The 16761-nt window shown below is 37.5% G+C and overlaps 1 protein-coding gene across 1 annotated transcript; it reads right to left on the bottom strand.

Moving 5' to 3' along the window:
* Positions 1 to 5842: 5842 nt before the first annotated feature.
* Positions 5843 to 16281, bottom strand: PRKRIP1 (PRKR interacting protein 1). The gene is made up of 6 exons (XM_063444158.1): positions 16127 to 16281; positions 13080 to 13158; positions 11146 to 11246; positions 10744 to 10829; positions 9309 to 9361; positions 5843 to 6340 (listed from the first exon to the last, which is right to left on the bottom strand). The coding sequence occupies exons 1-6, from the start codon at positions 16247 to 16249 to the stop codon at positions 6267 to 6269; spliced, it is 516 nt and encodes a 171-aa protein (XP_063300228.1). The 5' UTR covers positions 16250 to 16281; the 3' UTR covers positions 5843 to 6266.
* Positions 16282 to 16761: the final 480 nt, after the last annotated feature.

The following is a 16761-nucleotide window of genomic DNA, read 5'->3' as shown; positions in this document are numbered from 1 at the left end:
GGTCCAAAAAAAAATGAAGACAAAATAAATTATATATTGTTTTTTTTACACAAAATAAAGTGTGTGTGTGTGTATATATATATATATATATATTTCTCTATATCTCTTCACATATTAATAGAATTACTATAGAACCAAGTACATTCAAAAAAGAAACCAACATTAAAATGTGTATTTTATGCAATTTATTGCACTAATAGTGCAAAATCAAAAATATAGTGATATCCTTTTACATTTTAAAAACTTTGCTTATGATTTTAACCCCTTAAGGACCAAACTTCTGGAATAAAAGGGAATCATGACATGTCACACATGTCATGTGTCCTTAAGGGGTTAAACAAAGAACTTAAACTGACTCTAAGTACTAAAAAAACACTATATCTTAATCCCAGACCCTGTCCCTGCACTCTGGCAAATCTAAACATTACTGTTTATGAGAAACAGCAATATTTACGTTGCTAGTCAATCAGTCAACCAGCCACTAGAGGTACTTTCTTGAAAACATTCAGTAATTAAAAGCCTTCAAGTTCTGCATCACAATGGTTTCCATGGAGTGTTACGCTCACTTTGCAGGATTTGTAATCTGTTTACTTATTCACTACATTTAGCAAATATGTTTGTGAGATCTGAAAAATAAAATTTACGCTGCTGTATTAATTTCCTTCTTGGAACTGAGTACCTCATCTTGAATCCCTGCCAGTAATTGTTGTTAACATTTTGTGCCAAAGAATATAGTGGGAAAGGAGATGTCAAGTATTTTTCTAAGGATAAAATTTCCATAGAAGTGATAGCTTCGCTTTAATTGGCAACTCTAAGCACCTTAAAAAACTTAGCATATATTATAATTCGGCCCTGTCCTGATTGGCTCATAACTTTCTTGCACCTAGTTTATTTTTGCTCTCCCTAAATTGAAAGGGTAACCCAGACGTGGACCCCTTGCTCATGGTGCCTAAATGGATATTGGCTATACCTCACTGATGATGACTAAAAAGGTTGAAGCAATTGTCAGGAGTTTATGTAGTTTATGCAGAGAGAGCTGGGCTGCATTTTGAGTCTTTTCCACCCTTTTGGGTTGGATCAGTGTGATATGTAAATGGCCTGGTTCTTTTTGTAATGGCACAAGATGATCTAAAACCAGCTTGTGATCTTAGCGGGGACCCACAAAGGGGCAATTTATTTGAGCTGTGGTACGTTCTCAGTACTCTCTATACACAAATAATTACAGCCCTATTGCAGAGTGACAACAAAACAGGGATTTTACTTCCTACTTTGTCATCCACACCAAACACCTATCATTCTATGGCTCTAACAGGTGGCTCATGAGATCACTGTAAACCAGACTGTGAATATGATCGCAATGTTGTGGCCGTCAATCTACTATTATAAACATTTATATAGTGCCAACATATCCTGTAGAGCTGTACAGCTGTAGTGAGGGGTATAACAGAAAAAAACAAACTATTACAAGCATTTATTGAGGACCCTGATTATGAGTTCCACTCATAGTCTATTATATCATGGGAGTAAATAAAAAAATTAAAAAGCCTAGATCAGATAGAGATAGTTTTAACACTGCTTTTAATTGCTTTCATCACTTTTGTTTGTATACTCACTATGCTCTTACTAGTATTTAACACTATTTTATTTATGACACTATTACTATTTATTTGTCTCCCACATTGTAGTGTAGGACCCACCGATAATGGGGTACTTTGAAAGTAGTGGTGGGCTTAACAACATATGGCCATATGGTGGAACCAAATCCCCATATTTATACTTAGTTAGGCATTTTAGTAGCCTTCTTTGTTTTTTGTATTTTTGTAGTCTGAGTGCGCTGCACTATTTTCTCATTCATGAAATTTTGGTCACAGCAGCAGCACCTTTCATGCAAAATTCAGGTCTCGGGAGTGCCCCCTATCCTTTCTCTGTTTAGATCAGATAGAGAGGCTGCTGACTCATGATGTTTCATCCTAATCTGGAAGTGATCTGCTTGGTGCAAGCAATTGGGGACTCCAGTATTATGTTACTATAAACGTATCGTATTGAAGTTTAAAAGATCATTCTGACAGTGTTGTTTACTGATGGCAATTCAAATTATAGGCCATAATAGCAGAATTGAAAAAAAACAAGCATTTTCAGCTAGATATTTAGTGAAACAGTTTCTGCAGAATTCACAATAGTGAACATTTTTGTGAATAAAAGGGAGACTCCAGGCACTGTAACAACTTAATCTCATTCAAGTGGTTATAGTGTCTGGAAAGCCCTTGTGCTATCCCTATAATTACTGGTAAACCTTGATTAATTAACGCTAAACGAGAGACCACAGACCACAATGTATTCTTATGCGCAGAGTTGCATTCATTGGCAGAGAGCAGTCAGATGACACTTCAAGTCAATGAATGGCGGTGGGATTGGCTTCTGGCTGCTGCAGTTCTGCAGAAGATTGATACTCGTCACTGGCCACTAAGGGATCTTCTGCAACAGTCAAGGACCCAGGTAAGAGAGTAAAAATGTTGCAAAACAGTTTGCCCCGTTACCGGTAAAATGGGCCACAGTACTCCTATCATAACCACTACAGCAGCCTGTAATGATGTTTGGAGTAAACCTTTAATCACAACCACAAATTTATTTAAATACATTCAATACATAATAATTAAAGGGACACTACAGTCACCAGAACAACTACAGCTTATTGGATTTGTTCTGGTGAGTAGAATCATTAGGTTCAGGCTTTTTGCTGTAAACACTGTATTTTCAAAGAAAAAGCAGTGTTTACATTACAGCCTAGTGATAACTTCACTGGCCACTCCTCAGATGGCTGTTAGAGATCCTTCCTGGGTCATGGCTGCCTAAAATGCATCCAAACATTCAGTATCTCCTCCCTCTGCATGTGGACACTGTGAGGAGATGCTGATTGGCCAGGGCTGTGTTTGAATCATGCTGGCTCTGCCCCTGATCTGCCTCTTTGTCAGTCTCAGCCAATCCTATGGGGAAGCACTGTGCTTGGATCAGGCTACAACTTCTGATGATGTCAGCAGACAGCTTGGTTTTCTGAGGCAAACAGCATGCAGAGCTTCAGGCTTGAATACAGTAAGATTTTGCTATATTAATGAGAGGCATGAGGGGCCCAGGGGGCTAGATTGTGGTTTTAACACTATAGGGTCAGGAATACATGTTTGTGTTCCTGACCCTATAGTGATCATTTAAATACATATACAGCTGCTAGTTATTAAGCCGTCTGGTATCATCCTAGAAAGTTACCACCATTTCACCCACACATTTGGAGCAGCAGTCCTTATAAAATTATAGTTGACTTTATATTATACCATTTATGACAAATGTGTTTCCTGCCATCCTGGAGTCTTGCTGATACTACAAACTGTAGTGGTAATGGTGTTCAGGCACCAACACAACTTCATCTAATTGAATCACAAATATCACTTACTTAAAAAAATAAGATGAAAAGATACAAGGAGCTACAGTAAACTCACAGATAACCAATAGTTAATGTTGATAGTAATACTCCGATAGTATAGGCATATAAAACCCAACGCAGATAATATCATAAAAGGTAAATCCACAATACTAAAAATGGAATAAAAATAGTAATAATAAGTCCACAATAACTATAATGGGATAATATGATAAGTCCATGAAGGCTAGTGTAAAATGGTGAATAATAAGTCAAAAATGGTAGAAAAAGAAGATAAATAAAATAAAGAAAAAAATAAATTATAAAGACAGAAATAAAATAAAAATGGCCACTCCTCAATGTGTAGCATAGAGGTAAATGCACTATATATAGATTGTGTATAGATGACAAACAATCAAGTGACCCTTATGACACGAACATAATTTACCAAAAAGTTAGTAAATATATGCAATCAAATAGATAGCAAAACAGTACAAAAAGGAACTGTATGCTAAACAGAGGCTATATGTGCCAAAAAAAAGATGAAGCAAAAAAAGATGCTCTTCAAAAAACTTTAATGAATTGATAAAGTTAAAATAATCCATAATAAAAGTGCAAAGATGTATAAAAATTGACTCTGAACAGTCTTCACTTAAACCTGGTATGACGATACGGCAGATAGATGAGATTAGTGGGAGCTGCAGTCTGCTGTGTGTGAGCCGCCGGTGAGGTGGGCGTGCGTTCCACAGAGTCTTCCACCTGAAGCCTCACTCCAGGGTACGCCCAACTTGTCTCTGGATCAGTCTTCGGTAGTTCTCCAAAGGAAAGTAGCAGCAGGTTAGTGAGAGGTGGGACTGCCTGATAGTCATCCAAAACGTCCAATGCTTTGCCTTACGTGTTTCATGAGGATACGGCTTCACTTCACATCTGTAGCTCCTGGTATCTTTTCATCTTTTTAAGTAAGTGATATTTGTGGTTTTATGTACATTTAGAGGACTGGTGACCATCTTTCCAGTTTTTGAGCTACTTTCTCAGGTTTTATTTATTTTTTTAATCTACTCCTACTTACTCTACTATTTAGCCTGACTTCTCTGTACTGTGTTTCTGTATGACACTCTTGCGTGTACTTTTATGCTGTATTGTTGCTATTTCATCTAATTGAAGTTGTTATGGTGCCAGGAGACCCCCAGGCACACACTTACCTTCAGGGGTTAAACCCTGAAGATGAATCCAGTGTCGAGCACAGCTCCCCACACTGCAACTTCCTGATTTTCAGATTCATGAAACACATTTAACCCCTGAAGGTAAGTGTGTGACCGGATGCCTCCTGGCATCATAACTTCATCTAGATGAAGTTCTTATGGTGCCTCAAGGGAACTAAACGGTCCCTTTAAGTAAAAGGGTGGTAATATTGCATATAATCTGAGGGATCTACCTTTAAGGCACCCCTGGCATATAAGTTTCGATTCAACACCTTAGGACTTGCCTATAAAGCATTTAACAGTGCTTCAACCTACATATTCTCTCTTTCCATCCAGACCAATTTGCCGATGACTTACAACTTCTCTTCGTTTGCACCACAAAGCCAACATCAGTTTTCAAGATTACTCCACAGCTGCAGTCTTGCTTTAACCTACTTTTCAAACTTTCACAAATGCCTTAAAACCCCAACTCATCAGAAAAGCATGTAACTTATTTTCCTGTTATATTCTACCTTTCATCTTTATTCAACCCTACTCTAGTTGACAGACTATGCCATCATCGGAACCTGTCTGCATAGTGCACCGTTTATCATTTTCTAATTACTGTCCATGATATAAGTTACAGTTGTATTTTAATAGGCTGAAGACTCCAAGAAAGTGTATCAAAATTTCCACTTGGCACTAGCTATTGGAGAGTAAAAATTCAGCCCTGGTAAGTGTGCCATGGACTCCCTAGGTGTAAACAGCAATTTTTTTGTAAGACCTGGCTACCTGGCTTAAATGTTAAAGCAGCACTGTAGAATCTTTGTTACAGAATATAAACATAGAATGTGACGGCAGATAAGAGCCATTCGACACATTTACTCGGGGGGGGGGGGGAAGAGAGAGAGAGAGAACAAAGTAGTAACTACTTTGTCTTTTTCTCCGCTTGACTTTAACTTGACACAAGACTGAGCCTATGTGCCAATCCCAGTGACGGCTGCAGGGAATTGGCTGCGTCTATGGAGGGTCTCACAGGGATTCCCCATAGGACCTCAATGCTGTACTCTTGCGCATGCGATGGTGACCGTGCCACTTTAAGGCCTAAAACAACTCTTGGGATTTTTACAGCAAATAAAGGCAGAAGATGAATGTACAATAGCATTCACATACATTTTTTAACCGTATGTGATATAAAAACAGTGTATATTAGGTGGAGAGATATATATCTATCTTGAGCCATCCCAAATTAAACAGATTAAAAATAAACTGTTACTTTATTGAGTTGTCATCCAACATGTTTTGTTTTACAAACTCATTATTCCCCCTCTGACATAAGAAGAAAAAACAAAAAACTTTCTAAAAAGCTTCCTGAATGAAGCAGCACACGGTTGAACCTTCAGGACATTTCTTATCATCCCAGCTACTTTTTCTGAACTATAGAGTGGTTAAATCATATTTGTATTGAGGGAACAAATTATATATTTTTTAAATGTACAAACTCCTGGTCAGTCAAATTATTTAATCTATTGTCTTAAAGCGGAGAAGGACACTGTGGAGACCAAGGAATAACTGCTATTGACAGAGCTCTGTTTTATGGTTCATAGCTAGATCTGTTTCTCTGTAAATCCCACCAATTCAGATCATCTCTGTCAGTAGGCAACGGTGGCCTTTTAACTTTCATCTTCCTCTTCCGATTTGTCATCATCACTTGGCTCTGGAGAGTTGTCAGCATCCTTGTTAGTATCTAAAATTGATATAGGGAAACAATAAATAAGTGGTTGCATGCAGTCAATTTACATACCAATACAAAAGTCTTGCAAAGTAGAGTTAGAAGCATATCAGATTGCATTTTAAGGTGACACGGTCACTAAATTTGCCTTACATAAGATCAATTCAAAACAATATTTTTCAGGTTTTTAGGTGAGACTAACAGCTATTACCACTTAAAGTTCTGTCCATTTTTGAGTGTGGGTATATCAACCTTAGAATTAGGTCAACAGTTTTCAACCCTCAGTGGCAGTTACACACAGAGAAAAATGTTAAAATAAATCAGACAACCAATCAATCATGATACTTCCTGTTAGTTTAGCTAAATCCAAGAAGCAAGCAATTGCTCAAAGCACCTAAGTAGTAGAGTTAGAGTTAAAGGAAAACTCCAGTGTCAGGAAAACAATCAGTTTTCCTGACACTGCAGGTTCCCTCTCCCTCCCACCCCCCAATCCCTAGTTGCTGAAGGGGTGAAAACCCCTTCAGTCACTTACCTGAGGCAGCGACGATGTCCCTCGACGCTGCCTCCTCCTACACTCCTCCTACTGACTCCGTCGGACGGTGGGCGAGACTGATCCCGCCCACGGAGACCTAATGCCGCGCATGCGCATTAGGTCTCCCCATAGGAAAGCATTGAAAGAGATTTTCAATGCTTTCCTATGGGGAATTGAGCAACGCTGGAGGTCCTCACACAGCGTGAGGACGTCCAGCAACGCTCTAGCACAGAAGATTATCTGTGCTATGAGTCAGGAAGTTCCCTCTAGTGGCTGTCTGGTAGACAGTCACTAGAGGTGGAGTTATCCCTGCAAGGTAATTATTGCAGTTTATAAAAAACTGAAATAATTACACTTGCAGGGTTAAGAGTAGTGGGAGTTGACACCCAGACCACTCCAATAGGCAGAAGTGGTCTGGGTGCCTGGAGTGTCCCTTTAAAAAGAGTATAATGGGGAAGCTGCTGCCAGTTCACTTTTTGCTGTACTCCCTCAAACAGGGAATAACCGAGACACACGTCAGGTCTCCTTGCTCCCTGTCACTTTTTTGGTAGCATTTTTTTTTCCCTTTTACAATTATGTATATACTTTCAGTCTTAAAACTAGTGGTTTAGGTAGGCACGATTAGTTTAGCTACAGTAATGAGTTACTAGGGACAGTATGAGAGCTTAGGTTAGGCTCTTCTTCTGCCGATTTGGTTCAGCCTTCACATATCTATTTCACTAGATGGCATTTCCAGTCAATTTGTGGCTCTGTTGGGGACCTTTCTTGTTCGCCTAAATTTCTTTGGGGGTGATATGATCATGTTTCTCTCTTGATCCCTACCTGTTCTTATTTCTAAACTAGTCCCTGCATGTGATAACTGGGGACTTGTTTGACTCTGGTGGTCTGTAGTTTTCTTCCAACTTTTAAGAGTGGTTTACTACCAAGCATCTCTACATGGCTCTTAGTGGCCACATTTGTTACTGTATTTAGAGTACTTTGTAACACTGTTTTAATTTCAATACAATTTAGTTGTTTTTTTTTTCCTTCCTTCCTTCCTGTCCCCTTCTATCTAAGTGGTCCTTACTGTGTTTTTGTGAATTGCTCAGAGCACATGCCTTCCAAAGATTTTACAATGAGGTGCACTACATTTCACTAAGAAGTCTGTGATTGTGCTCAGTAAAAAGAGAAGGTCTTGCAGTAGCTGCAGGTATTAGAGCTGCAGCTATTGCAAGCCAAGATTTCATATATCCTCAATAAAAACCATGTTAAACGAATAACATGCACTAGCTATTGGAAGGTAAAAATTCAGCCCCGGTAGGTGTGCCATGGGACTACATCTACTAAATTGTTATTTTTTTTAATTTATTTTTAATTGAGTGTTCCTTTATGCAATATATATATATATATATATATATATATATATATATATATATATATATCATTGCACTAGAGCCCTTATAGTATAAGATGACATAACATCCTTTATTCGACACAAAGCCATCAAGTTTAACAGTGACAGGACTGTTTATTTTATACTTCTTAACAAAATATATCCCACATGCACAAAGTGTGGATGAATCAAAATTTAAATCATGCTCATTAGCCCCAGATTGTAAAACATGTATATGTTGCATGACATATTTCCATTATGATGTTTTATAAACATTTTTGGTAAAGGGAAAGTCTAAAAAGAAATTACTTCATTTTAATAAAGTGAGTTTGTGGCATACATGATGCCCGTTAGAACGGTTGTTCTATTTGCAATCACCACATATTTTATTGTCTGTCATTCAGACAGCCACTAGGGGCCTCAGATTAATATCCATTCAATAACTGAATCTATTTCACATCCAGAGTCAGCACGTAATGCAGCTATGTATGCTGTATATATTCGCAATGATTCTTTGTTAGAAACAGGACAGAAATCCTCAGGTTTAGTGACTTCACAGTAGGTGGAATGGGCTGCAATGAGGAGTATGTCTTGGAGCAGGAATAAAAGTTTAAAATCATTTTTTTTTTTTTTTAAATAAATAGTGGAAGCAATAATTAAGAAAAATGTTGTTTATCATTCGAATGTTCATTTGATATTTCTAAAAATTATTTCAATTAAATGGTCTATTTTATCCTTAATTTCTTTAAAGCAGTGTGTTATTTATTATATATTTACAATTCAGATCGAGAAAACGGATGAATTAACCAAATCAGTCCGTGTGGGATTGTGGGCAGCTTTTGTTTTAGTAAGAGAAAAAAATAATAATAATCCAGGATCAGAATTCACTCAAAATTTTTAAGATTGTGAAGAAAGCAGCACGTAGCATACTAGATCACCAGCTTACACATTGAGATTCACATTGTTATTCTACACAGGACAACAACATACAGACTCAATACTTGCTGCAAAAAGCCAATATAATACCTTTATCCACAAAACTCCAAATAATACATATAGAACTTAAAAAAAATCCAAACCCTTTTCATCTTTTTTTGCCTTTTTTGCCATCTTCTTCTCTTTCAACTTTTGCCTATGAAAAAACAATAAACATGGACAATGACGCAATAGAATTTAAAATTATGTATAAAAGAAAAGTAAAAAAGTAAGCAAGAGCAAAGCACTCATGGACTGTGGCTCTTTGGGGCCTGCAAATGGTATGGACAATCATAAAATTGGTTGGAGAGGACTACTGTGTAGTATGGCCAAGCTATTGTACAGAATAAGCAGCCATATATCCTCTACTCTCAAGAGTCAGTTTCTGACTGGGTGGAGGAGGAGAAATACAAAGCACATTATTTCCCTGCGCAAAATCTACTGGACTGTTGAGGCTGTAGAGAAGCAACAGCCTAGCAGAGAATGACCATGCTAGACACCAACAACATCAAACGTAGGATAGATGGGTGGAGCGATGAACAAATGCATATAATAATATAATTGTGAATGGGGGTACTTAAATGGAGAGCAGAAGAGAGATTGAGAGAGAATTACTTAAAGGTACACTCCACTGCCAAATACAAAAATAATAAAAATCACTGTTTAGTAGATATGCCCTCAATGAAAACATGCATGCATTTAAAGGGAAACTCCAGTGCTTTCCTGGCACTAGAGGGTCCCTCTCCCTCCGACCCCCCAATCCCCAGTTACTGAAGGGGTGAAAACCCCTTCAGTCACTTACCTGAGGCAGCGGCGATGTCCCTCGCCGTTGTCTCCTCCTCCGCATTGCGTCAGCCAGTGGGCATGACTGATCCCGCCCACCGGCCGAGGAGACCTAATGTGCATGCGCGGCAATGGCACGCATGCGCATTAGCGCTCCCCATAGGAAAGCATTGAAAAATAATTTCAATGCTTTCCTATGGGGAAATGAGCGACACTGGAGGTCCTCACACAGCGTGAGGACGTCCAGCAACGCTCTAGCACAGGTTTCCTGTGCTATGAAGGAGGAAGTGACCTCTAGTGGCTGTTTAGTAGACAGCCACTAGAGGTGGGAGTTAACCCTGCAAGGTAATTTTTGCAGTTTATAAAAAACTGCAATAATTACACTTGCAGGGTTAGGAGTAGTGGGAGTTGGCACCCAGACCACTCCAATGGGCAGAAGTGGTCTGGGTGCCTGGAGTGTCCCCTTTAATAGTGATTTTTTTTTTCATTGGGGTTATATCTAAGAACAGCTTGCCATAGCTGCAGATCTCTTGTCTGAAGCATTTGCAGTCCCTCATCTCTAATCCAACTAATCCAAGCCTTTTTTTTTTTTTTTTTAACTGTCCATTTACAGACTTCCCAGCGCAGCTGTTCTGGGCAAAAGCTGCATCTTAATTTATGTTGATATTAATATTACATTGTAATGCCCCACAGGCAAATGAGCTTCAGTTGTTCACCAAAAAAAATTAAATAAAAAACAAAAAGAAAGACATATACCGTTTTAATCTGCGCTTTGACATTTTCTCCTCTTGCAAGATTTTGTTCTGCAATAATTTTCTCTGAAAATCTTCGTCTAGCTTTTGCTGTAATACAGTTGTATATTGATACATTAAAAAAATAAAAAAAAACTGTATGAATTAGTATATTCAATATTGCCTTACAGCATGGAGATAGATTATAACACATACATATATACATATATATATAGTTTTTTTATAAGTCACATACAAAAATGACACACGCATTAAAAAAAAAAAAAAAAAAAACTGTGGAAAACTGTAGAATGGCACATTGTAAAGGTTTGGTGAAAATGTTCACAGACTAGTATTTGAGATCGATATTAAATAAGCACGCAACATTTCTAGAATAAATTGAAGAAAGGAAGAAGAAACAATTAACCTTATCAGACATAGAATCCATAAATTCCTGTCTCTGGTACTCCCTTCGACGAAGGTGCCGATACACATGAAACTCGCCACTTCCTGCCCCTGCACTGGAACCTGAAAAAAAAAAATAGTTTTCCAGCTGAGATTAGTAGACAAGTTAATGTGATATCATATGTATACACACTGTAACAAAGTTGGCAATGCACTTAGATGTCTGGTATTTGCAGTTCTATGTTGATCACTATCTCCACAACATAACAGTGCTGCATGAGGAGACTTATTTTACAGCTTTCAGAAGCCTGAAATCTTGCGACAAACAGATTCAGAAAGAGGTGCTAGTATGTGTATATTTTAACTACAAGATTTGTTTCCAGTACTTGGGCAAAACTTAGCATGCACATTACGCTATTAATGCTCTTAATTTAGTGCTTAATAACCACTTACATGAACACATAAACGTTAAATATAAATACATTTTTTTAGATAGAGAATCCCTACAATTTAAATGTAAAAATAAAATAAAAATAGAATCTGGTAGTTTAAACAAAAGCAGCAATTAAGCCTGTAACCCAGCACCAGGACATGTTCCTCTACACCGCAGTGGCTCCCTTGATGAGATTATCCTAACTGCTGACCTCTCTCCAATCATTCATATAAAGAAGCATTAGGGACACATTGCCCAGTACAAAAAAATTCTAAAATAGTTACATGTTAAAAATAGTGGCAGCCAACAAAGTGCAAGAGCTCAAACACTAGCATTGAATACATAAAGTATAAGGAGCTCTGTGCTATATGTACTACGGTAGAATGTTACAATCATCTTTTACACTGGGAGTGTTCTCTTATTTTGTGTGATTTTTAAATGAACAGATTAACTTATATTTATAGGTTTATGTACAACAAATATCCCACTCTGCCAATCTGAAGCTCTCATAGAAGCACCGAATCCAATCCTCCACTATTAGAGGCAATAGCAGCACTCTTATCACGCATTGAGTGATGAACCTGTATGTGAAGACAAAGGTCTTAAAAGGGACACCAAGCACCAAATAAATTTCCTCTTAACAAACCACACCTCTTATGTCTTTAAGACTGACAGCCACTAAAGGTCCTTTCTCGTGAAGACTTTCTAAAATAAAAGATCTTCACATTCAGTGTCATCCAACCCAAAATGATGATGTTCATAAATCCTGCACAGAGTAGCACTGGAGTCAGTGGTTCTGTATGAAAAGCATTTGATTGGTGAAGCATGGTGATTGCTGCATACTGTCCTATGTCCCGACTGCTTATGTATGACTTTAATGGTTACGCAGCAGCTTCTGAGGGACAGTAATGTAAATTATTTTTCAAGTAATTGTTATTTTAAGATGGAAGTGCTTCTGGAAGGGGTCAGCCTGGCAGCCATATAGGTGTTCTCTCAGACAAATGTAAACATTGTCGTTTCTCAGAAATGTCACAATGCTAATTGTTAACTTTTCCATTGTCTGAAATTTAGATACAGCATCTATGCAATAAATCCACTACATAAAGATGTGGTGCTATGGGTGCTTAGTGTGTCCTTTTAAAGTTGTCCAAACACATGTAATATTTCTTTAAGATGCAGTGATGCTCTAGTATTAATACATGACAAAATGCAATGGGGGATGTATACACATTATCTGAAAAGCATCATGGAGAAAGCTCAAAATCAGTTTTACGGTTTTAAAAGTAAAAAAAAAAAAAAAAAGAGAAAACTGCACAAATTAATCATCTATGCTCATCATACTTCATTTTCTATGCCAAGATAAAAGTGGCTTTAAAAAAACACTAGAAAACAGAGTACCTGTTATCTGCAAATATTAATATAGGGATGCTTCACATAAAAGTAATGCAACAAAAGAATTATGGAAAAGTTATAATTAGTCAGAAATACCATAATAATTTGTCTCAAAACATAAGAATATTTACCCATAACATCTCTGACAAATTCTGGAGCAGATCTTGGAGACCATTCTTTCAGTCTCTCTGGGATTGTTGCAGGTTTATCCTGTAGTGGGAGAAGACAATATTATGCAACACGAACATTCTCAATTTGTTTCAGTCCTAAAACAAGAACTATTCCTCATGCTGCCAACGGAGGGGGCACATTAAACACAATGCAGTTTTAGAAGTGGGATTAAAAATGATAACAAGAATATCATACACAAGCTTGACAAAACCATGCCAAATTGAAATTATAAAACCAATACGAAACTACCAATTGATAGAGAAAAAAAAAAAAAACTGAAAAATTTAGAACACATGTTGAAGACTAGCATCCCCTTTAACCCCTTAAGGACCGGACTTTTTTTGCGATGTTGTACATTTGCGACCAGGCATCTTTTTGACACTTTTGTGGTGTTTGTGTTTAGCTGTAATTTTCCGCTCTCTCATTTACTGTTCCCATACAAAATTATATATTGTTTTTTTCAGGACAAAAGGGGCTTTCTTTACATACCATTATTTATATAATCTCATGTAATTTAATTTAAAAAAAATGAAAAAAATATGATGAAAAATTGAAAAAAATACACGTTTTTTGAATTTTATGTGAAAAATCTTTTACTCATCTACAAAAGCGAATGAAAAAAACTGCTAAATAGATTCAAAATGTTGTCCTGAGTTCAAAAATACCCAGTGTTTACATGCTTTTTGCTATTTTTTTGCATGTTATAGGGCTATAAGTACAAGTAGGATATTGCGGTTTCAAAACATACATTTTTAAAATGTATCAATAGTGACATTGTAACACTATTATCTGTCATAAATTGCTAAATAACACCCCACATGTACATATTTTTTTTAAAGTAGACAACCCAGGGTATTCAATATGGGGTATGTCCAGACTTTTTTAGTAGCCACTTAGTCGCAAACACTGGCCAAAGTTAGCGTTCATATTTGTTTGTGAAAAAAGTAAAAAACTAAATTGAACGCTAATTTTGGCCAGTGTTTGTGACTAAGTGGTTACTAAAAAAGACTGGACATAACCCAAGGTATTGCAAATGGGGTGTCTTCTTTTGCAAATGGTATGCCATCATGGGGGTAATTCTCATTCCTGGGCTACCATACGCTCTCAAAGGCAACGTAACCAACCTGGCCATTTTCAATGTAAAAATATTTGACCCATATATTTGACCCTGTAACTTTCAAAAACGCTATAAAACCTGTACATGGGGGGTCCTGTTCTACTCAGGAGACTTTGCTGAACACAAATATTAGTGTTTCAAAACTGGAAAATGTATCACAACAATTATATCATCAGTAAAAGTGCTGTTTGTGTGTGAAAAATGCAAAAAAAAGTCACTTTCACTGACAATATCATCGCTGTGATATGTTTTACTGTTTTGAATCACTAATATTTGTGTTCAGCGAAGTCTCCCGAGTAAAACAGTACCCCCCATGTACAGGTTTTAGGGTGTCGTAGAACGTTACAGGGTAAAATACAGTGATAGCAAATTAAATTCTCTGGACTTTCGGCCTGGGTTGGCAGGCAGGTCCCTTAAATTGCAATCAATAAAATAACTTAATTATGTAAAAATATTACATAAATACGCATTTAAATATATATGCATATTTATATATTTGAAGTCTACGTATATTTATATAATTATTTATGTAATTTTGTATAGGGACATATGAATAGTTTGCATTCTTTTTATTTATTTATATATACAATTTCATTCCAAGTGTATTTTGAGATATATATATATATATATATATATTAATATCAAAATACAGTTAGAATAACATTTCGTATAGATATATCATTTTTTTTTATTTTTATTATTATTTTTAATTTAATTTAAATTATTTATTATTCGTATTTTATAATATAATATATATATAGTTATATATATTATATATATACGTGTGTAAATTAATTATAAGTGTATTTTTATATTAATATATGTACATATTAATATAAAAATACACTTAGCATGACATTATATATATGATATATAGACATATATTATATAGGTATAATATATGTCTATATATATCATATATATATACACATATATAATAATATTTTTTTTTTTTATTAACTTTCACTTTAAAATTTTTTATGATTTTACAGTTGCAGGGAGACTGCCTGTCAGCACAGACAGTCCCCCTGCAGGCAGAGACTAGGACACCTATTGTGACCATGTGGTCGCCCTGTTGGGCGATCACATGGCCCCAGGGGTCCTTATCCGCCATGGGGAGACTGTCTGGGCTGTCTCCCCACACCGGGAGCACCGCCGATCGCCGCCGGGGGAACGACGGCGATCGGGTAAGTACATTTTAAATTTAGGACGGTTCAGGACCGTCGTCGGGAAAAATGCAGATGACGGTCCTGAACCGTCTAGCGTCCTCAAGGGGTTAAGCATAACTGTGCGTAAAGGACCACTATAGGCACCCAGACCACTTCAGCTGAATGAAGTGGTCTGCGTTCCAGGTCCCCCTAGTGTTAACCCTGCAGCTGTAAACTTTACAATAGGGTTAATCCAGCCTCTAGTGGCTCTCATTGACAGCCGCTAGAGGCGCTTCCGCATAGGAAAGCAAAGACCCTACAGAGCCAAGAAAACAAGTTTTCCTGGCACTATAGTGACCCTTTAAATACTCCCAGGGATAATGAACGGTATTCCAAAACAATACATATTGTTAAAGTCTTGTAGACACCACTGGAAATAAACCCTGTATTTACAGATCACCAACCTCCCCCTCTCCTAACTCCCCCTGTATATATAGATTGGGAAACAAAGCACCTACTTCTGTTTTGCACTCCTGCTGCTGTGGACTACACATCACATGATAGTCGGCCAGGATGGCTGGGTTTTGTATGGAACATACCAAGCGGTCAGATATTAAATATAACTGAATTCTAACATATTTTACATTATTTTGGCACATTCTCCTATGTCTCTATTCATTCAATCTGATCCTCAGTCACTGCATCGCTTATCCCTCCCCTGAACCAAATACTAGAATCTTACAGGGTTCCTCATCAGCCGCTCCAACTTCAGCCTCTGCTCGTCCGTGGCATTTTTCGGTATGATCAGGGGCTGCGGCTCTTTTTTCGGTCGCGCTGGCTTGGGAACCGCATTTTCCGCCGCCATGCTGTAAGCGTCTCTGATTGTTTACATCGGCGCGGGCTAATGACGACACTGGAAGTGCCCCATCTGGTGGGCGGAGCCAACACTATGATTGACGTGTAGGACTTTGCACTGCATGCCACTTCTAGAGTGGGTCACATGGCTGAAGTTTGCTTATTCATTAAATCATCAAATACAAATACCGTTTTTATTTGTATTATCTTCAAATATTATCACTTCCCAATGTACAATTATGCCTGGTGTTATAAAGATATGATTGTGAGGGGTGGGGAATTAAACAAATGGAGAGGCTTGTTTGAACAGGGCTTTTGTCAACCTATTGTTCCTGTTACATTTGGTGATTGTCTTATTTATTGCAAAATTTCCCCCTTTTATAATATCGTAAAGCGCTGTGGAAAATGCCAAAACTAATATTAAAAAAAAATAGAGGGGCGGGGCCTGGCCGCCGGCGGGATCAGACGCGTTCTGTCTGAGCTCCTGCTCCGGGACTGGAAAAACGGCGCAAACCGCTAGAA

The sequence above is a fragment of the Pelobates fuscus genome, chromosome 1, assembly GCF_036172605.1.
Source record: "Pelobates fuscus isolate aPelFus1 chromosome 1, aPelFus1.pri, whole genome shotgun sequence".
Lineage (NCBI taxonomy): Eukaryota > Metazoa > Chordata > Amphibia > Anura > Pelobatidae > Pelobates > Pelobates fuscus.
This window is presented reverse-complemented; position numbering and strand designations above follow the sequence as displayed.

What these genes read in the sequence shown, in the direction of transcription:
- PRKRIP1 (XM_063444158.1), bottom strand. Translation starts at nt 16,249, where the DNA reads ATGGCGGCGGAAAATGCGGTTCCCAAGCCAGCGCGACCGAAAAAAGAG. An exon ending in TCAAAGCGCAGATTAAAACG is followed by an intron (nt 9,362 to 10,743) that starts GTATATGTCTTT and finishes GTTTTTTCATAG; the next exon opens with GCAAAAGTTGAAAGAGAAGA. An exon ending in GGCAAAAAAAGATGAAAAGG is followed by an intron (nt 6,341 to 9,308) that starts GTTTGGATTTTT and finishes TATCAATTTTAG; the next exon opens with ATACTAACAAGGATGCTGAC.